The sequence below is a fragment of the Spermophilus citellus genome (assembly GCF_964194105.1).
Source record: "Spermophilus citellus genome assembly, chromosome: 15".
In the NCBI taxonomy this organism is placed as follows: Eukaryota; Metazoa; Chordata; class Mammalia; order Rodentia; family Sciuridae; genus Spermophilus; species Spermophilus citellus.
In genome coordinates, this window is record NC_138195.1 from 86,590,940 (window position 1) to 86,613,337 (window position 22,398).

The following is a 22,398-nucleotide window of genomic DNA, read 5'->3' on the forward strand; positions in this document are numbered from 1 at the left end:
ACGAAAGCGTCACGAAGAAACAGAACCCGGGGCCCGGGGCAGGACTGGCTATGAGCCACCTCGTCCCTCTCTGGTGTTGAGGGCCAACCTAAGACACACGATGGTGAATCTGAGCTCAGCATCTGGGAAGTGACAAGCCGTTGTGGGGGAGGTGGCCTGAGCCCCAGGCCACCCAATTCAAACAGTGAGTCTTGGTCAGGAGGTCAAAGTTCAGAGTTGACTTTCTAGAAAAAGAAACAGCTCTCCACTGAGTCATCTGCTCTCTCTTATGCAGCCAAGGGGCACAGCTTTCAAGAGAATCAAACCCTATGAGTCCAACTGGCCCATCCTATAAATAACCACCATTCAAAATCCCCACAAGTAAATGGCATCGCAGGCCTAAGGCCTGATGGGTCCAATCCCTCCCAACTCAGCTTCCATCCCCATCTCTTGCTGTACCCAGCACACGGATGTCCCCAACATACCCAGCGGCCTGCCCCGGGTCTTGCCTCACCCTGGGAAATCCTGCCTCCCTGTCTTTCAGGTCTTAGTGGTCTCTCCAGGGACCAGCAGGCTCAGAGCAGCCCCTCCGTGCCATTCCTGGCCCATGTCTTGGCGACTGCATTTCCTTCTTCACATTTGTCCCTTTCTGTATTCGTGGATGGATAGGAGCTGAGTTCCTGACTGCTCATGCAGCTCTTAGCTCAGTCCCTGCTACGTCGTAGGACCTCAGTCAATATTGGCAGCACAAAGGAAGGAATGGAAGAACAAATCCACAAACTAGAAAGAGCCAGAATCGAAGCAGAACCACCTCCCAGCAGTGGATGTTTAAAAGAAAGAAAGGTGGGGGCTGGGGGGGAAAAACCCATAAAGAACTGAAATTCACTGATGAAACCAACCCTTGTGTGTCCAGAGCAGCCTTCGCCTCTGGGCTGAAGTACCAAAGAGGGCTGCAGCCCACCTCCTGTCTCTCCCAGCTTAGCCAGCAGGGTGGGGCGCACAACCAGCCAAGTTTGCGAGTTAGATCAGAGCACTCTCTCTCTGCTCACCTGAATGTTCCATGTTACCAAGTTTTAAACCCCAAACATCCTCTAAGATGTTGCTTTTGATGAAATGCTTATTAAACTGTACACCACACTCTTCACACAGTACACTGACCATCATTTGACTCTTCCTGATGGTTTGGGGTCAGGAGGCTCCCTGATCACATCACCCTCCTACAGCCCAGGGAGGCCACAGTGTGGTGTGTGGCATCGTGGGCTCCCACACGCTCTGGCCCCCAACCGCCGTGCTGTGGTTTTGTGTGTAGTATCGCTTTCCGTCTCCCTGCTGGCTGGTAATCACCCTTCCCACTGCCCACTGTTCCACGGCCTCCGCGGACCCTTGACAGCCTCTCCCAAGAACAAACCTGGGAGGACTGTGAACCAAGAGTCAGCGGGACCTGAACACAAGCCAGAGGCCTTGAGCAGGAGGCAGAGGCCCCGGGGCCTCAGGGAGGCTTTTCCCACCTGTGAGGTTCCAGCTGTGCCCCACAAAGCCATGCTACTCTACAGCAGCCCCGGAGCAGCCGGAGCAGCTCCCGGAGCAGCCGGGGGCACCTGGGGCTCCCCTGGCCAGGGGGCTAGGAGCCCTGTGAAGCCGAGCAGTGCTCTGTGAACTCCTGGGCCCCAGCCACGTTTCCCACACCTTTCGTCTCCTTCACTTGGGAAAACGGGGCCCTTGAGGGAGCCTCTGGGAAAAAAGAGTCGCAGACCGTGCTGAGGCGCCTTCTCCCAGGTGGCAGCCAGGCCCCTGAGAGGCAGTTTCCCAAAGTGAAACAGAACCCAGAGGCCCTTCCCAGGGACTTGCTGGGAATTCCCAATCAGCCCCCCCGCATCCGCGGATTCCGCACCTGCGGATTCAACCAACCGCAGAACAAAAATATTCAGAAAAATAAAAACGCATCTGTGCCAGACATGTGCAGGCTCCTCCTCCTTGTCCTTCCTCCCTAAGAGATACAGCATGACAGTGATTCACACATTCGCTGTTATAAGTGACCTAGAGATGACTCAAAGCATACAGGAAGATGAGTGCAGTGAACGCAAACACACACCATGGCCATCAGGGACCTGAGCACATGGGTTCTGGTACCCCAGGGGTCCTGGAGTAGCACCAACTGTGCCTTAGGAGGATGGTTAGTGCCTCTTTCTCCCTCCCAGGTAGATCTTTTTTTTTTTTTTTTTTTTGGAGCTGGGGATTGAACCCAGGGCCTGTGCATGCAAGGTAAGCACTCTACCAACTGAGCTCTACCCCCAGCCTCCAGGTAAATCATTTTGAACCAGAGGGTGTGAGTGAACTTTCTTTACATTCAATAGTTGAACCGCATGACGCCACGTTCGTTCTTCAGTGCACATTTGTGGATCTATATGGGGGAAAAAGATGGAACATCTAGAGGGCAAATGTCATCTAGTCATTATCTCCAGGTATGGAGCCACGACAGGGTTAGTGTCCAGTTTCTTTGGTTGAGCATGTATGAGTTACGTAATTAGGTGGATGAAAGTTATTTTTTTCAAGCTTTTCTTTGGCCTGCAATTCCAGCAACTCAAGCAGGAGGATCACACGTCTAAGGCAAGCCTCAGCTACTTAGCAACACCATCTTGAACCCCCCAAAAAAGAACATTTTAAAGAGGGTTGGGGGTATGGCTTGTGGCTTGGTGGTAGAGGACCTCTGGGTTCAATCCCCAGTACCACAAAATGAAAAGTTAAAAAAAAATCCTCTCTCTCCCGTGTTCCTCTTTTCTGTGACAGCTGAGCCCCCAGTGGCTGCCTCTACTGGGGTGTGTGGGGGTCAGGGAGCTCCTCTGGACGTCTCCCAGGAGAGCTGGATATCTGGGAGCCCGGGTGCCACCACAGAGTCCCATCAGCCCCTCTCCTCTTGCTCCTGCCTTGCTCAGCCCGTGCCCCCAGAGCCTTTCCACCTGTTCCGCTCCAGGGCCTCAGGGACCTCTGAGTAGCAATGAGAGGCTGCCCAGGAGCTGGGAGACCAACACAGGCCTTGGAAGGCAGGTGGTGAGAGTGAATCCAGCCTCCGGCACCTTCTACTGCTCAAGTGACGTTCAACTAACTGACTATTGGTTCTCCCTGAGCCTTGCTCTTCTCATCAGCAAAATGGAAACAATACTTCTCACTGGAGCTTAGATGAGCCGATACTTGTCAAGTGAGGCACCAGGCTCAAGGGACAGCTCCTAAATCACAGGTACTGCTATTATTAAGAATATCTAGAACACAGGGGCCAGCCCAGGTGCTCAACCCTGGCTGCTCTTTAAAGCACTTTAGGAATAGCATTTGCCTGTAATCCCAGTGACTCAGGAGGCTGAGGCAGGAGGATCCAAAGTTTGAGGCTAACCTCAACAATGTACCAAGACCCTCTCTCAAAATTAAAAAAAAAAAAAAAAATTACAAAGGGCTGGAGATGTAGGTCAGTGGTACAGCCTTTGGGTTCAATCCCTAATACCCGCCCTCCCCCCCCACACACACACATACAAATTAATTATAACAAAATAAAAAATAAAGTACTCTAGGAAGCTCATAAAAGATGCTGAGGTCCAGAGTGGGGCGGATATTTCCATGTGGCCACAGTACATTGCACTTCCTTTCCCTCCACAAATTCATGTCCACAGCATCCTTCCCAAAGGCCTCAAACCACCATCTCCAGGAGGCCCTCAATAAGACTCCCAGGAGGACTGGAATTTTTTCAACACTCCAATCTGATTCAAAATCTGTACGGAATTTACACTTAGCATTGTGTCAACTGGAAAACATTTTCAAATTACTTCTTACATTTTTATTTTCTTCCTGTGAAAGGGCTCTGGGCACACACCACATGATCAAAAAAGGCCAAGCAACAGACAGGGTCTATGGTTCTCAAAGTGTAGCCCCAGGCTGCAGCATGAACTCACCCTGGGGACTCATGGGGAGCTGTCCCTGCCTTTGGAACCCTCATTGCTGCATGCTAACCGGGGGCGGGGGGCGGAGGGTGGGTGTGCGTCTGTTTTAACACATCCTTCAGGTGATTCTGGGCTTGCTTGACTGTGAGGACTGTGCTGAGCTAAGCTGGAAGCTGGTCCCCACCCGCGCTGCCAGGTAAGACAGACCTTTTCTTCCTCAGTGAGGATGGGGCCAGCAGGAGTGTGAAACTGGTCTGTCCGTGGTGTGGTTAGAACACTTCAGAGTAAGGAAGCATGATATGAACAGTCTCACCTGTGGATGCCTATCTACAATCCCATCCCCTTATCTTTACCACTTAGATTTCTTCCAAAAAAAAAATCTGCCAGAACACTTAAAGTTTACCCATTTACAGGTCCGTTTTTAAGCCTAATTTTTCCTGTTTTAAGTGGAATATGCTGCCAAATGTCCACTTTGTCATTATGACCCAGGAGCTACATTCTAAACCAGCTTACAGCCCTGGGCCATCGGCAGTTTGGATGTTTGCACAACAACATCAGCAGGTGCCCTGCCACTTGGAGGCTTTGCACTTGCCTTCCAGGTGTCCCAGTTTGTCCTGTCGCAGTTACCACATGCTGCTTGTTCAGTTGGGTTCCTCAAACAGCCCTAGCCTCCCTTCTCATCTGGGTTGAGGAGGCACAGAAAACCCTGCTGGTTCAAACAGTGTTCAGACTAAGAGGAAACAGAGCTCGAGGGAGCGTCCCACGGGTCAGTCCTGACCCTTCACCAGCCAGGGCCACTCGGGGTGCCTCAGCCTGCCCAAGGGGATGAGAGTTTCCAGGAAGCCTGACGTTTGGTGCTGCACTGAATCCTCCAGCCTGGATTGAATGTGGGTTTTCAAACCAAGGTGCCATCAGGGAAGTCGGATTACCTGGTCCTGGAGTTTCTGGAACATCAGAGGGTGTGGTTCTTCCAGGATCTTCTCGTTGAGCCGAGACTGCCCCTCCACGTTGACTTGGGATGAGGCCTTGTTGGACAGAAAGGTCACGTAGATCTCCTTGGCCTTTTCCTGCATCTGGAGGAGATAGAGGGGGCTGTCCGTTACCTGCAGACACAGCCCTTCCCTGCCTGAGCCCCTACTCTGCCCTATGGCCAGGCTCAGAGCAGCTGCAGACTTGGGAGCTCTAGCTGCCACTCGGGACCCCCAGGTGGGCTCATGGCAGTCCAGCCCCACGCTCCACCCTACTTGTGTGTCTGTGGCCGCATCTCCAACCATTCAGAAATGACGAGAAAATACCCTGACCCAGAGTGAGCCCTCACTACCATTCAGGACCTGTGATACATCCTCCAAATTAAGGGCTCCTGGGGATCTTATGAAGTCACAAGAAGGAATGAAGCACTGATATATGCTCCAATGAACAAATAAACCTTGAAAACATTATGCTAAGTGAAAGAAACCAGATGCAAGAGGATATGCACCATATGATTCCATTCACGTGAACTGTGCAGAATAGGTGAATCCAGAGACAGAAAGATTAGTGGTGACCACGTGTTGGGAGAAGGAAGAAAGAGAGAGGACCGCTTGATGAGAACGGTGTTTCTGTCTGGTGATAAAAAAGAGTTCTGGAACTACACAGTGGTGACACTAGTACAACACTACGAATGTACTCAATTCCACTGAGGTGTACCCTTTAAATGTTTTGAAAGGTATAGTGAGACACTGAAAATGGTCAAAATGGTGAGCTTCCTACTAAGTATATTTTACCACAATAAAAGAAGTCAAGGGCCGAGGGTGTAGCTCAGTGGTACAGCACGTGCTTAATATGCGTGAGCCCTGGGTTTAATCCCCAGCACTGAAATAAGGAGGTCAAGGTAAACCTAGTTCACATGCCCACCAGGGATCCAGCCAGCACCTGCTCTATAGGGTACAGACACCTTCTAGGTGACTCCCATTTCCTCAGTTCCCTGAACACCCAGCAAAGTGCCATTTCCCGTAAGCCCCTCTCCTGATGAGGACAGGGCCAAGACAGGTGACGGGTGCAGCAGGCTCAGGACATGGCTCCAAAGCCTTCAGTTCCACCCAGTTCCCTGCCCGAGAAGCACAGCGACCTCTTCGCTCACAGCCCCCTGAAGTCCCAGTACAGTCCTGCCAGGAAGCCGAGCCCTGAGGAGTCAGGCAGCAGAGACGACAAGATGCCCACCCATCAGCACGGTGGCTGCACCCAAACCCAGCTGGGGTGGGAGTGGAACGTACCCCCATGGGAAGGAGCCCAGCTTCGCGGTGAGCACTTTGTCTTCAAAACAATGTGCCTCCTGTTGGGGCTGCAGACCTGCGGACTTCCCCTGAGAGGTCTATTTTCTTTCAGAGAAAGGAGACTTCCTGTGCCCCTGCCTCACCTGCAGCTAAGACAGGCATTTCTCCAAACATCACACGTAAGTCATCACCATACCCTACGGAGAAGGCCCCCAGAAAGGGCTCTGAACTGCAGCCTCTCAGCTCCGATTTCCCCAGGGAGGCTAGGGAGCTGGGGGGGGGGGGGCGGCCTGGAAATCTGCCTTTCTCTCCAGAGAGCCTTCTGGGGCTCTGAGTACCCTGTGGAGCTTGGCTTAGAAAATTCTAGGCTCTGAAAACCTTCTGGTTATGGAAACCACTCAAAGTCTTCTAAAACTGATGCTTGAAAACAAGGGGAAAGAACTTTTGTGGTTTCAGAGACTAGAAGACCCCACTAGGCTGCGGCTTACCCAGGGTCCCCTGGGAAAGCCAGCCTCACCAGTGCTTACAGGAAGACGGCCTGGGTGGGGGTCGACCCCCCAAGTCCTGGAGTCTGTTCTTTCTTGACTATCAACATAAACAACCAGTTGATGTCAAACTCAGGGACAAGGAGCCTCTTAAGGTAAATATGGATGTTCCAAGGACAGGTCTGGGGATCATCAGCGAGGCCCAGGGGAGCAGCACTTTGTACTCTGCACCTCTCAAAGACCCATCCGCTCTATGGAGCCATGAGTCTTCCTCCCACCACCCCCTGCCCTGTCAGGAAGGAACATTTTTGGAAAACCACTTCCTGTTTTACAGCTACTTCACAAAAGTAGAATTTCAGCCTGTCAGATTAGCTAACTCCATGCAGAGCCCTGTGGGCAGAAGGCCTCCCCTTCCCTAGAACACTCACACACACACACCACAGCACACACATGCACACATGCGCACACACTGCCCACGGGAATCCAGGCTCTCTTAAGTAGTTCAAGAAAGAACCGGGTAATGAGCGGCCTGAGATTGAGGTGGGGGCAGCAGGCCACAGGGCAGGAAACAGGTGGCAGGTCTGCAGGTCTATAAGCTCCAGGACCCAGACTCCCCTCTCCCACCAGCCGCCCCCCCTAGGTCTCAGGGGGTCCTGGACCTGCCTCAGGCCTGCCCCCCATCACATGCCCTGAGGAATGGCCGAGCAGCAGAGCTTATCTGAGCCAGGATAGGAAGCATGACCGAAAAGGGAAGCCCCGAGACCGCCGACCACAAGCCGGTCACGGGAAGGCCTGCTGTCCAGACCGAGAACACTGAACAAGAAAGAAGAACCAGTCACTTGAGCTATCTTGGTACATTTTTCCAGAGCTTTGTTAACCCTATTCTGGCTGCTGTTAGGATAGGACGAGGACAGCCATCCCTGGTGGGGTCGATTTGGGGTCTGTGATCTGAAAAAGAGGCCAGCTTCTCCTCCCTGGCCCTAGACACGCCAGACCACAGCCTAGACAGGGCCTCTCGCTCCCTGAGGAGACCTACTGTGCCCAGCTGCCAACACACCCCCGAAGGGGCTACAAAAGGACCCTGCCTGGGCCTTCCAGGTCGGGGACTATGGACCGCAATGTCTGCACCTCGGCGAGCTCCTTTCAGGCTCCCCCAGTCTGGGCCTTTCCTGGCAATGCCTCTGCTTGCCCACAATGCATCAAGTGAACTCACTCTCAGACCCAGAGACACCCTCCCCTCAACAGCAAAGCCCTGCTCACCTAGCACAGGGAAGGACGTGGCTGGGCCTGTGGGTTCCTCTCCCTTACTCGGGAAACATGCTGCCGTTTGCCACTAGGAACATGAAAATCTGCTTTGCTTCACATCCCCCTGACTAATGGCCTCCACGTCCCCAACTTCTATGGAAACATCCCACAAGAAAAGTGTGCACTGGAGTCTTCCTTCTTCCCTTCCAGCAGTTCCTCTGCCACCAGCCAGCTCAGCCCAAGAGCCCAGACACTCTCTGGGCCTCACACTGGCCCCCCGACCTGCACACCTGTCCTACCTTCTTCCCTAGCTCCCACCTTCCAATGGCCTCAGGATTTTCCAACACTTCTTTCTTCCTATCTTCTTTGGGCTCTTGCCCCTCTGTCCCCTTCCTAAATTCTGGGGTTCCCCAACTACATGCTCTGCCAAGGTTTCGGCCCAACATTCTTCCCCAGGCCCATGTGCCAACTGATCCCTAGCAATGTGGACAGGGATGTCCCATTAATACAGCAACCTTTTTACCAAGAGCAGGGGTGTCCCTGCTGGTCAGAGGTCCTGCAGCCTCTCCTCCAGGAAACGGACACCAGACACCCTCTGACACCCACACGGCCCCCATGCTCTCTCTGGCTCTGCTCGTATCACTCTGAACGCACCTCCCATCATCTCACTCATCCCTCTCCATCCCGAGACCCCGCCAGAGGCACCATGGGAGATGACGCACAAGAGCACTGGGGGACCAAGCCACCAACTGTGTTCACATCGACTTCAGAAAGAGAACGAGGCAAAGAAAGTACTGAGTAAATGATAGGAGAGAATTCCCCAGAACTGGCCAGGAGAGGGGAGGAGGTTGAAGGAGGAACAGATGGTGGGACAGACAGCAAGAAGAACAAACCCAGGCACCTGCAGGGCTCGGAGGAGGTGACAAGAGGCATGGCCAAGGGCAGGGACCAGGTCACCAGGTAGAAGGGAGAAGGAGGGCAGCAGAAGGAAGATGTTAGTCGCCCAGGTCCTTGACCCCTGCCAACAACCCCAAGCAGTGGCCACCTCCCTGCTCCCTTCCTCCAGAAGATGGAAATTTTCTTAAGAAGTTGACTGAGGGGGGCTCCAGACAGAGGCAGGAAGGACGGCAAAGATGAGCTACCAAACGGGATTCAAGAGGCTCAGTGATGCCTCAAACATAGACCCCAGCAACCTCTCCCACCCAACAGAGGAACACATCGCCCTGTGGCCCACCGGGAAGAGGCCGGAAGGACCTCATGTGGAGAAAACAAAAACATAAAAGCAGAAAATGAAGGTAAAGTTGAAATCTTCAGTAGGGACCAAATGCCAAATAGATAAAGATAGGAGGAAAGAATAAATAAAATTATGGGCTCAGTCCAGGGAATAGGGTCACCACTGGAAAAGAGACCAGAACCCGTTAGGTGGTGCCCCCTGTGGTCCCAGCCACTGGGCAGCTGAAGAAGGAAGATCCCCGGAGCACAGAAGATCAAGACCAGCCTGGACACCATAATGAGACCTGGTCTCAGGGAAGAAAGGAGACGACAGAGGAGAGACAAGCCCCCCAAACACAAGAAGCTAAAAAAAGAAAAAAAAAAGTAGAAGCCATCATCTTAGCAAGGCAGGAGGCTGAGGCAGGAGGATTGTCAGTTCAAAGGCAGCCTCAGCAACGTGGCGAGGTCCTCAGCAACTTAGTGAGACCCTGTCTCAAAATAAATATAAAAAGTGCTGCAGATGCGGCTCAGTGATAATGCCCCCCTGGGTTCAATCCTTGGTATTGAAACAAAAATAGAAATAATAGCCATAACATGAGAACATTTCCAAGAACTATAAATTTCCATATTAGGAGGCTTTACAAAGTGCCCACAAAATTAATGGACCATGTCCCTTCAAAGCCCCTGATCATACAGTTGTAGAATATTGGAACATAAAGCAGATCCTATACCATTCCAGAGGGGAAAAAAGCAAAACAAAACAACTTATACATAAAACACTGATGCTGAGAAGCAGGAGACAATGGAACAGGCTGAGGTGTGCTCCACGGCAGAGCACTAGCGGTTTAATCTCGGGTACCACCATCACCCCACCAAAAGAAAAGGATGACAGTGGGACAATGTCCTCGAAACTCCAAACCTGAGCTTGGCCGGAAGGCCAAGAAGTGACTGTGCCTGCAAGATTCTCAGTGAGTTGCAACCTAGAATTCCTACACATCAGTGAACTGGGAGAGACGGAAAAAACTAACAGTGTCACTCCACTGTCCTCACACCTCCAGCTGCCCAGGTCCCTTTCTCAGCTGTTGCTGTCTGTGTGCCACCAAAACAAGGGAATGATGTGGCAGAGGAGGAACCAGGTCCCGGAAACTGAAGCCTTTAACCTGTGGCACAAAGAGGGCAGAGGTGTGGAGCAGTGGTCAGAGAGCTGTCCCCAGGAAAGCCAGGCTACAGGGACAATCTAACGGCATCAAGCTGAACAATGCTGTGGGCCAGTGGGGAATGTGAACATTGGAAGAGCAAAAAATGGTCCAAGAAGGGAAAGGTAAGCCAGGCACCTGTAATCTCAGCCACTGGGGAGGATGAGGCAGGAGGATTGTAAAATTGAGACCAGCCTAAACAAACAAGGGAGGCCCTCAGCAACTTAGTGAGACTCTATCTCAAAATAAAAAGGGTTGTCGATGTGGCTCAGTGGAAAAGCATCCCAGGTTCAATCTCCAGTACCAAAAAAAAAAAAAAAAAAAAAAAAGGAAACTATAATAGTAAGCAAGCACCTCTTTGCAAACAATAAGCAATAAATTCTTCATCATAAAAATGTCACAAAGATCTAAGTAAGCAACCCCTGAGCTACCGCAGGAAGAAGTTGTATATAATAAAATAAAAAATAAAAAGAACTGGAGATGTAGCTCTATGTAGAACTCCCCATGTGGGGTGGGAGTGGGGGGTCAAAAGTCACATCGCACAGGCTGAGGCCAGAAAGAATGCCCAAACCAGAGGCCAAGGGAGTTCCGGAAAGTGCTGAGGGAAGAGAGAATGACTCCTTATTATATCCACTTGTGAAGTGAATGAATGTATTTGTTCCAAGGAGCATATGTCTCCTTTGAAATTTTCAAAAACACTTAAAAAAAAAAGAAAAAAAAAAACCCACAGGGCTGGGGACTTACAGAGAGTGTTTGCTCAGACTGAGGCCCTGGGTTCATCCAGCACCACAGAAAGTAAATAAATAAATCCCTAAAAACATACTCAGTAATGAGATCAAATGACAGCATTAAACAAAAGAGATAAAAACAACCAATACCACAGGACCCCCCAAAACTCTGTAAACTCTACCATACTATTAAAATGCAAAGTGCTGTTAGGTTGAAATGCCAGGGCAAGTGGCCTGTGATCATTAGAAACCTCAGAGCTGTGATCATTAGAAACCTTGCTCCACCCCCACTCTGGGTGTGGTTTTCACAAATCTGTACCAGCTGCCAGCCGTTGCAATCCCGGCCACATAGAGACCGGCCCGCTGTGCTGTGCATGTGCTGACTGACGGATGAATGAATGAAGACAGGGGCAGCCAAAGAACAAACACCTTGTTGGAGTTTTTTCTGAGGTCTGATACGACACAGATGCTGGTCTGTTTTCAAAGCTAGCGACAGCTCCCTAGCTCCCGTGCTAATTCAAGGAGGAAAGGCACTTGAGAGAAAAAAATGTCAACCATAAAGACACTGAATGGGAGGGAGGGGCTTTGGGAGCCAAATGCGGATGTGACACCTGAAAGGTACAGCAACCACGGGGGGCCCCCACAGAGGCGGTGGGACATGTCACCCTCACAATTTTCTAAGTCCCCCGCATGTCCCACAATAAATGCAGAGTGTCAGGACCCTACTAAGTGAGGGGGCTGCTTTGCCTGTCGGCCAAGTGACAAAGCAGGGACCGGGGAAGGCAGTGGCGAGCCACTGCTGCTCCACTATTGGGTGCTTTGGAGAATAAAAGCCCCAGCAGGACGGGATGTGAGTCCAGCCCTCAAAGTCCATGGCCACGGCTGAGACTGCAGGGCCAGGGGACAGTCCTGCTGCCTGCGGAGCCCCCAGGGGCTGACCGCCTGAATACAGGAAGTGACAGCACACTGTGGTCCAGGCCTGATTCTAGGCGCTCGGATACCACAGGGAAGATGAAGCCACACGACAGAGGGAAAGACAGAGCCAGGAAACCAACAAGCGATTATACAAGTTCTATCTGAAGTCAGGGAGTGCTGCATGAGTCAAGTCAAAGGATGAAAAACAGACCCAACAAGGTTCTCTTTAAAATAACCGAGGCAAAAATCGAGATTTGCATCAACCCTACAACTGCCTCAGTTGACTACAGAGATAAACCCTCCTACGCCTCCCTGCTGGGCCAGATGTGATAAGTGTGATTGCGAAATTCAGTTAGGCCCAGTCCAGTGCCTGCGTCCTCCTCCGCTTCTGAAAATAAGAGACTGTCTTACGCTGACTCCCTAGTTTTACTTCCTGTGCTGAAGGACACAGGAGAGAGACCTCACAGGCTGGAGTCAGGGACCCGGGTCTGCTTCCTGGTGCAACAAATTGGGTGGCCTTAGGTGAGCTGCTGCTTGACCTCTCAGACCACATCCCTGCACCTGTGAATGGGAGCAGTCGAGAGGCTCCAGGCAATGACCCACACCAAGCCCGGACACCCCAGGGTCACTGATGCCTCTGTCCTTCCCAACACCAGCTGCTTTCTTAGGCAGCTGGCAGGTGAAGGTGACATTCATGGTACTTAAGTAATGGCCAGGCACATTCCAGGCTTAAGCCTTCCAGAGTCTTAAGATGGGCATCAGGGATGGGGGCATGGGGAGGGGCTGCCCTATTGTATATGCCTCTCTCTAGGGTGGGGACAGGCAGTGCCACCTCATACCACACCTGCCCCATGGACACTGAAGTCCTACAGAGGCTTTCCAGGGCCTTGGCATGAGGTGACCTCCTTGCTGTGGCACCCAGATTCCCAGATGTGGCCACACCTGTCCCCAGCCTCCTCTGCAAACAGAACCCTTCCACCTCCTTGTCATCTTACAGGGTTGGTCTTCCCATATGCTGTCCTGGCTCCTTGGGGACACTATCCCCCACCCCCAGCCCCCAATTCAGGACTCAGCTTTGAGTCACTTCCCCCTGAGGGGCCCCACTGGCCACCCACTGCCTGGCTCCCACCGGCCCCCCACTTCCCATTTCTATTCTCACCACACTTGCAAGGTCTACTCCCCAAAGCAGCTCATCCAGCTCACCCCTGAAGTATCTCCAGGGCTTCTCAGGATGCCTGATGCAGAGCGGGTACTGCCCACAGTCGCGGTGACTTCAACTGAACAGACGAACACAGAGCAGACGTGCAGGCCATTTGCCTGGGTGACCTGAGCACTGGTTCGAGTCCAGCTTTGCCATAGCACGGCGGGGGGGGGGGACCTCAGCTTCCTTGTCTACACTGCAGGTGAGCTGGCCCTAACACTCTAAGAACAATCGGCATCTACTCAGCCCTGACACCGAGCTATGAGGTTGGTTACATCTGTTGCACAGGTCAGCAGGTACTGCTGGCCCTGGGCCCTGTCCTGGGTGTGGGGGACAAAGGGGAACCAGGAGCACTCCTGCCCTGAAGAACTCCAGCCCCGAATCTTACCTGTCCCCTCATCTCTCACGTCCCCCTGTGGCCTTCACCACCTACGATGCTCTAGTCAGAGTCATCCAGAGGAAGAAGACACCAGGAGAAACAAAAGCCCTGCCCAGTGGGCAATTTGTCTTAGAATCTGTCCTCGTCGCTCCAGAGAAGGAGGTGAGGAGGGAAGGCCACGATGCTCCCTCTTGGGGAAAACGTATCTGAGCCTGGAAGAGCTCAGAACAAACCAGCGTTGGGCATTTTCCAAGCAGTGGACCGCGGACAATGGCAGCTGGCCCCCTGAATTCAGGCTTTTGGAGATGGAGACTCCATCCCTGGCAGCCCACAAGCCACATCTGTCTGTGAAGATGTTTTGTTGGGCAAGCAAGGTTTTAAATTTTTTAAAAATGAGTTCAAATATTTAAAAGTCGGATGATTTCACATAAGACCTCGAATGTCCAGCTTCTCTGGAAAACCAGCTGCAGGGGTGGACAAGAGGGAGAAGGAGCTTGGGACAAAAGGCCCCACAGGACCCCGGGACAAAGAGTAAGCAAGCCAACACCTGAGCACCCCATCATCGAGCTCATGGGGACAGAACAGAGGAAACCTTGCCAGCCACAAGCCCCACACAGGCAGCCCGGGCCCCACATCTGCAAGCCAGCAGCCTCATGGAGCTGGTAGCCCTGTAAACCAGGTCTCATACCCACCAATCTAAGGCCTCCCTCTTAACCTCACCCACCTCTTTTACACCCAGCCTTCAATGGCAGAAAATGCAGTCAACATGGGGAATTAAAGGCTACCTCCAATAAAGAACACACATCTACTAGGAGAACCATCAGACACTCTCGTGCGGGGTGTCTACCAACTACAAAGCACTTATAAAGATATACTAAATAATTGACAATCCATCTGATGAACACTGTGCTTTTATCACTACTCATCTGCTGATCGTTTTACTATGTCCAAAAATGCCAACGTGGCAAACTCTGGGGAAGCATCCTCATGACTTATTCATGAAGAGAAAGATCACACACAATGGCAAACGCTAAAGGACATAAATCATTATTTTTACTCTAAATATTGGCTCATTTGGACAGCTCCATTGAAACGTGGATTGACTCTCTTTTTCAAATTATTAATATTTGATCAACATAAGATACCTAATCAGAAGCTTAAATTTTCCCCCCAGTCTAATATAAATCAGGCTTCTTTAGGCAATTTCAAAATCTATGAAGCAAGCAGCTGTAACTGGATAAGAAAAAGGAAACACATGATCAAGAAAATGATCACAAGGTAGAAAGAAATACCTGCTTCTTATCTTGCAATTTCTTAAAATCTTCACATGCTAGCCAGAACAAAACATTTTCTTCACTGAATTCCTTTTTCAAAAATTCCTATGAATCAAAAGGAAAAAAATATCATACAGTATTCTACTTAAAAAGAAAAGAAAAAGATGCATTTTCCTTCAAGAAATGATTTGGCAAAAATTCAACAGATGAGGCTGGTTCAATTACCCTTTGAGAACTCCACCCTGAAAATAAAGAGCATGTTTAATGTTAAAGCTATAATTTCATATGCATTTGACCTTAATGGCTTTGACACTGTAGAGAACAATAAAAATGAAGCAGGACTCTACTTGCATTTCTTAGCTGACAATAAATTACCAAAAAGTAAATTAAAGTGGGAAATGTATTAGTTCCTTCCAGCCACTGTTTAAACAAAGTACATTCCTACAAAACCAGGCCCATTTTTTTTAAACAAAAGAAAAGAAAACATATTAAGCATGTCTAAAACACTACAATAACGGCTATTTTAAGTTGGAGGTGTGTTTTCTTTCGGCAGCGGTTGGGAAGTTGGTGCGTGGACAGCATTTCGGCTGGGTGGAGGCTTCCCTGACACCTAGATGATGCTCAGTGGCTTGGTATCTGGGACCCAGGAGCCCTGGCGCAACCTGCCACTCACTCTCTCCCTGACAGGGACCCACAGCATCCTGGCCCCACACCTCAAAGACAGACGTTGCTGAGGTTCATTCTCAAAATTCCCATGTGGTCCTCCAACGGGCAGCTGGAGGTCTGCTGGCTGAAAAAGTCAGTTCTAGGTGGCACCGACAATACCCCATCCATCTGCCTCCTCTTGGAGGTTCTCTTCTCCAAAGACACTATTGTCTCTATTGACATTTCAGAGAGACCTAGGCCACACCTCCCAGGCAGCCCAGAGATGGAAATTCTCCATACAGACTCCACCCCTGGGCTCAGTACCTTCTCCCCATCGCCTCCCACCCCACGAAAACCAGGGACAGACCACCTGCCCCTCGGTGTCACTCCCTGGCTATCTGTGAGAGCACTGTCAACATGACCACGACAGATGGGAAGTCCTGACTCTCCAGTTGGGACAGTGTTCAAGATCGGCCTGTTTCCCCCCAAAGCCCTCTAAACCTCATGTGTCACATCAATCCCAATTAACAATGAGGAAGGCGAACCCGGAATCTCTTCACGCCTTCGGGGTCTTCCAGCAGACTCTCCAGGGAGGTTGCCCACTTGGCCGTGGTCTTGAGGCTCTGGTGGCTGCTGCTGGAACTGCCATCACTGTCATGGATGTCTGCAAAGCAAAGTTCAGACCACGGTCAGGGGCCCAAGGACGCTGCTGTTCATCTGCACACGGTGGTCACCCTCGCCGCCCCAGCCCTCAGATGTTAAGCTGCACGCCAGGCTCTGTTAGGCGCCTGACGTAATGACTCGCTCCAGTGAGACAGGCGCTAGTACTTCCCGTATTGTGCACATAGGAAAACCGAGACGCAGCAGATGAGGGGCTTGCCACTTTCTGACACATCCACCGGCCAGCTCACAGGCATTCCTAAAGTCTCACTCCAGCTGCCTCCCCTACCAGAACCCGGACTCCCCAACACTCCTCCCCGACCTGCTGCAGGCAGCCATCGTGACTGTGCAGAGTGATGACTATTTGCAGGACTGACTCCCGCTAATCTGAAAATTCCTGTCCATCATCATCTTATCTATTTGCCAGCTCCTACCTTGTTGTCTGGCATAGAAAACCATGGAGCAGAAAGGACCGGGACCAGTATAAGGATGCAAAATCAAAAGGGTTGCCAAAGTACTCAGAAATCAAGGTAAATAAACTGGGGATTGAACCCAGGGACACTTTAAGACTAAGCCACATCCCCAGCCCTTTTAAGGTTTTATTTTGAGAAAGGGTCTCACTAAGTTGGCAAGTCTGTCCTTGAACTTGTGATCCTCCTGCCTTGGCCTCTCTAGTTGCAGGGGTTATCAGGTATGTGCTACCGAATCCAGCTTCATGCGATTTCTTTAAAATTAATCAAAAAAACATATGATGAACAGAATACCAAAGTTTAAACCAAGACAGGATCATTCTTCTGATTTTCCATTTAGACTCAACTTCCAGGACGGCTCAGCATCCCACTGTTACATACTGGTCTTTGTTTAAACTTTTGATATTTGGTTCATCATGAATATTTTTATGTAATTTTAATCTTTTAAAACACTATATTAACTATCGATTCCCTTGAGGCCTGAGTTTTCAGTGCATAGCGTGAATGGGTGACGACTCTGCATCCCAACATCTCTCACCGACCGACCCAAGACATTGAAATCTTGTCTTCCTTGTCTTTTTTTAGGGTTGGGGCTGGAACTCAGGGCCTGGCAAATGCTAAGCAAGTGTTCTACCACTGAGCTACGTTCCCAGCCTTTAATATCCCCTTGACCAAAGGAAAGAGGACAAGGGATCTCCACTAAGGCACTGAGGCCACTCGAGTGCAGGAGGAAGCGACAGCAGAGACACGTCCCCTTCTACAGGATCCAGACTCAAGGAAAAGCCACTGGGAAGTCACTCTGGTTGGGCTCAGATCCAAAACCCAGCTTGGCAATCCAAACTATAAGACCTTGGGCAAAATTTTGATAGAGTATACCCCTGACCTCTAGGGTGACCCTAAGGATTCAAAAAGAAAGCGCTAACAGCATGTTTCACAATGGCTAGTGGAGAGGATTTTGAAAGCTCTCCAAAGAAATGATAAATGTTTGAGGTGGCAGATATACCAACGACATGATCTCATCATTACCCACTGTATTGAAATGCTACATGGCACCCTGTACAATTATGTGTCAATTGGGGAAGTGCATCAGGGACCTGGGAATATACTTGGGCCACAACAAGCTCTGAACAAGTGTTAGTTCCTTTCTCCCTTCCCTGAGATAATGACCGTAATACTTTTTCCCTAATGACTTTTTTTTTTTAAACTAGAAACATGTTTTTATAAGCAAAGTTTAAATCTAGTAGAAAATAAACTTTTAATTAAGAAATCAATGAAGCAAAATTTTAAACAATAAGTACTCATCCAAAAAAGGAACAAATAAAGAAAACCACTTTAAAGAATTAATGAAGTCTTATAAATATGAATTGCTACAAATAGCTATTCCACTACAAATCTTCTTGGCCATTCCACTAAAAGTCTTCTCGAAGCAGGGCGCGGTGGTACACGCCTGTAATCCTAGGGACTCGGGAGGCTGAAGCAAGAGGATCTCAAGTTCGAAACCAGCCTTGGCAATTTAGCAAGGCCCTAAGCAACTTAGTGAGATCCTGTCTCAAAATAAAAAGTAAAAAAGGCTAAGGATGTGGCTCAATGGTTAAGCGCTCCTGGGTTCAATCCCCAATACAAAAAAAAAAAAATGTTTTTGAAGAAAATTCTTATCAAAACACACTGGGTTTAATAGAAGCAGCTTCAAGGATACCTGATGTTCTGTTAGAGTGGAAAACATACACATTAACTGCTTAATCCACTAAGACTCCACCTCCTAGCCCCTTAGGCTGAATAAAATAAAACAGAACTACAAATCCAACCGGGACTGTGTTTCAATATGCAGTGGTGATGGAGTACCTAAGAGAGGAATCTATTATTTGGGACAAATCCATTCCTCTAATGAGAAGAGAAGTCACTGGGCCACATCACCAAACAGACCTGATGGTTTTCTAAAGTGCCCCAACCAGTATGTGGATATGAAATGAGCTCCTTGCTCTCTTTGTCCCTGCTGGGATGGAAAGCTCCTGAACAGAGCGTCTTCCCAAATTTCAAATTCAAGGATCATCATTAAGAGAAATTTCTGCATCAGTTCATTCTGCCAAGCATCCCACTAACTCACTCTTCTGCTCTTTGCCCAAAGAACAGTCTGACGGTTTACTCCACTTCCCCAGCAGATCCTCTCTTAAGTAAATAAACCCAGACACACAGGATGCCGTTCCAGGAACAACCTCAGGCTGCCCCTGCCATTGCAGAACTACTACTGGGGCTGGGAGTTTTCAACTTGGGTCTGAAAGGATTCCAAAACCTTGACATTCTTTTCTATAAGAATCCAAACCGCAGGGGTTTTCGCTGCAACACTATCTTGAATATCAATATACACATGGATTCCTATTTGCCAACAGGGAGCCAGGAGAGCTAAGACAGCTAGCCCCAGTGCCACAGTGGCTGACACCACTTTCATTCAGAGGTGATCAAACCTAATATGCTAATCATTTTTGCATATTAGGATTCTACATCAGCTTTCCTTTGAGCAAAAAATCTTATAAACTCAAAACCCACTCATTTGGTCTCACCCTTTATAGACTGGGAATCAAAAGTCCAGAGGGGAAATGACCTGTCCCAGGGGACCTGGCTAAGGAACTGAAGGACAGAATCAGCACTGGGAACTCCACCTAAGGGAAACTGCCCCTAGCAGGATCACCTCCATGGGGCTGCAGGGTCCCTTAGAACATAGACAACAGATGGGCCCTCTATTTGATTCTCTCTTGAACTCCTATTCCTGCATCAAGAATAAGGAAATAACATCCACAGTTGATACCATCACAGAAGAGCATGGAATTTTTAGGAATGGAGTAGAAAGCACACCAATGGGAAGCTTCTCTCAGTAGCCATGTTACTGGTTTCCTGGCTTTGGCATCCTGGATAAAGAGAAAGTCTTTCTTGCCTTCTGCCCACTTTCTGCCCCAGAGCTGCCCAATAGGCGTCTCCTACTCCCTAACTATCTATCATGTTTTCACTTTGCCCAGAAATATTGGTCTGAATTTTTCCTAGACTTCCAGATTGGCTTTCAAGGTTTTGGGTTTTTTTATTTTTTATTTTTTATTTTTTTTAGTTGTTGATGGACACCATACCATTATTTTATTTATTCATTTTTTACTGGGTGCTGAGTATCAAACCCAGTGCCTCACACCTGCTAAGCAAGCGCTCTACCGCTGAGCCACAACCCAGCCCTCCCCCGCCCCACTCTTAAGTTTTATTAATGCTTTTGGCTGCGTTCCCCTCCTCTTTAAATCCTTCTTGATTGGTATCAGTATAGACAGATCTCGATAGAACAGCATTTGCAAAGGCCATCCACTTTTGGGCGTCTGTTAGTCTATTTTTCATAACTGTAGTGAAATATCTGTGGCAGGTTAATTTATAAAGAAAAGCAGTCTACTTGGGCTCATGGTTCTGGAAGTACAAGGCTGAGAGTCATGGCCATTTTGCCAGCAGAATCCTGAGATATCAAGGCATCACAGGCGAGAGATAGGGAGCACATATGTGTGTGTTTCTGCTAGTTTTTCTTCTTTCTTTTCTTAGAAAGCCAAAAGGATTCAATCCAGGGGCTCCACCCTGATGACCTTATTTAATCATAACACCTCCCAACAGCCCCACCTCTAAACACCATAGTCCAGTACATTTCCACCTGCTTTTTTTTTAATTTTGTGGTACTGGGGATTGAACCCAGGAGTGCTTTACCACTGAGTCACAGCCCCAGCCCTTTTTATATTATTTTTTTATTTTGAGACAGGGTCTCACTAAGTTGCTTGGGGCCTCACTAAATTGCTGAGGATGGCCGTGAATTTGCAATCCTCCTGTCTCAGCATACCAAGTTGCTGGGATTACGGGTGTTTGCCACTGTGCCCAACCAGCTCAGTTTCCACCTCCTTAATACATCCCATCGGGGAATAAATTTCAACAAATGAACTCTAAAGGACACATTCACACCATCCAAATCAAATGTCTCTCTTTTCCAAGTCACTATCCCCAGCCTCAATCCAGTCCATCTGACACTGCCCTAGTGATTGCCCCGAACCCAGGACATCTGTCACTTGGGGTCCACTCCTCAGACTTCCTCTATCTTCGGAAGCGCACCAAGTCAGGGATTCCTGAGCCTCCCAGGTTCACTTTAAAGGTTATTTTCAGTCCAGCAATGTACAGGAGAAATAAATAACTTTGCTCAACAGCAAGCAGGTTACTTCTGAGCTGAGCAATAAGACAATACCAAGATTTCACTGCCGCCCAATTTCTGGCCCTCAGATCCAGAAATTTCCAATACTCTTTTATCCTTTTTCATTGGTAAAAATTTCCTTTCGTTGATTATACAAGAAAGCAGGTTTGCAATGCATACATAGTAAAAAAGTTAGCCATGTTCTCCTAATAGCTTTATGATCTCTCATGCTAATGATGAGCCATTTGTCATAGAATTTGTTTCAATTTTGTCATATTCCGTTTATTTTGTTTTGTTTTTAGTCCAGTTGTAAAACATTTGCAATGAACAAAAGTTTTTGAGTTCTATGGGTTTTTTATTTTACCTCCTAGGCTCTTTAAAGCACTTCAGATCTTCTAATTTTTGCATGCAAAATACTAATTTTTCAGTAAATTTATCTTCAGATTAATCTATCATTAGTGGATAACATTTAAAGCTTGGAAGTTGTTTACAACATGTCAGGTTCTGTGCTGAGCTTTTTACCATGGGTCAAATCATTCAGTTCTCCCTAAAACATTCATGAGGTTAACAGCATTGACACTTTGTAAACGAAGAAACAGAGGCACAGGAATTTTCAAGTCTCACTCAGCTAGGAAATGGGAAATCATACTCCCAAGCCAGGCAGCCTGGCTCTAGGGTACCTGCTCTTTCCCATAAGGCTCCATAACTTTATTTGTAATTTTTTTTGAGGTACTAGGAATTAAACCCAGAACCTTGCACATACTAGATAAGTGCTCTACCACTGACCTACACCTCCAGCCCTTTTTAATTTTTTTAAACTTTATTTTGAAACAGGGTCTTGCTAAATTGCCCAGGCTGCCCTGGAACTTAGGATCTTTCTATGCTCCTGCCTTAGTCTCCCTAGTAGCAAATTACAGATGTGTACCAGTGTGCCTGGCTATTTTTGGTTTTGATTTCTGCTGATCTTCACACTAAGAAAGGCCAGAATGCGGGGCTGGGGATGTGGCTCAAGCGGTAGCGCGCTCGCCAGGCATGCGTGCGGCCCGGGTTCAATCCTCAGCACCACATACAAACAAAGATGTTGTGTCCGCCGAAAACTAACTAACTAAATAAATATTTAAAAAGTTCTCTCTCTCTCCCTCTCTCTGTTTAAAAGAAAGAAAGAAAGAAAGAAAGAAAGAAAGAAAGAAAGAAAGAAAGAAAGAAAGACCAGAATGCAATAGTCTTCAAAAGGCTTAAAACAAATACACTGGGGAAAAGTCTGAGAAAGCTGGGTCCAATTCCATGGAGGGGAAAAAAAAATCTTATAAGACTAGAGTGGAATCCTCTATCACATAAACACAATGTACATACGTTTGCCTTTTACATTTATGTTGTTCTCTGTGGCTTATGACTTCAGTAAAAGCCACTTTTTTTCAGAGACTGGTGTAGCACCTGCAGGTGCCTGGGGCAGGTTGCTTGCAGCCTATTTCATAATGCATTATTTATAGATGCTATGATGTCACATCTGAGACTTTCTCCAGATATTAATTCCCTAGAAATCCATACTCAAAAGGCATCTGCAACACTCAGCAGAGCTGAATGCTTCCAGCTTGGATTTCTGCTATTAACCTGCATGATTTCCACAAATGTTTTA

At 48.7% G+C, this 22,398-nt stretch overlaps 1 protein-coding gene across 5 annotated transcripts in view; it reads right to left on the reverse strand.

Annotated features, from left to right (window-relative positions):
* RGS10 (regulator of G protein signaling 10) overlaps positions 1-22,398 on the reverse strand; it is a 37,400-nt gene that overhangs the window by 8,082 nt on the left and 6,920 nt on the right. For all 5 annotated transcript variants that reach the window (XR_014019081.1, XR_014019082.1, XM_081268831.1 and 2 more), the window contains exons 2-4: positions 15,983-16,101; positions 14,811-14,897; positions 4,835-4,978 (exon numbers count right to left, since the gene is read on the reverse strand). Coding sequence is in view for 3 of the 5 variants with exons in the window: in XM_081268831.1 (XP_081124957.1) it covers positions 4,835-4,978; positions 14,811-14,897; positions 15,983-16,101 (350 nt within the window). In the remaining 2 variants the exon portion in view is untranslated. The remainder of the gene's footprint in view (positions 1-4,834; positions 4,979-14,810; positions 14,898-15,982; positions 16,102-22,398) is intronic.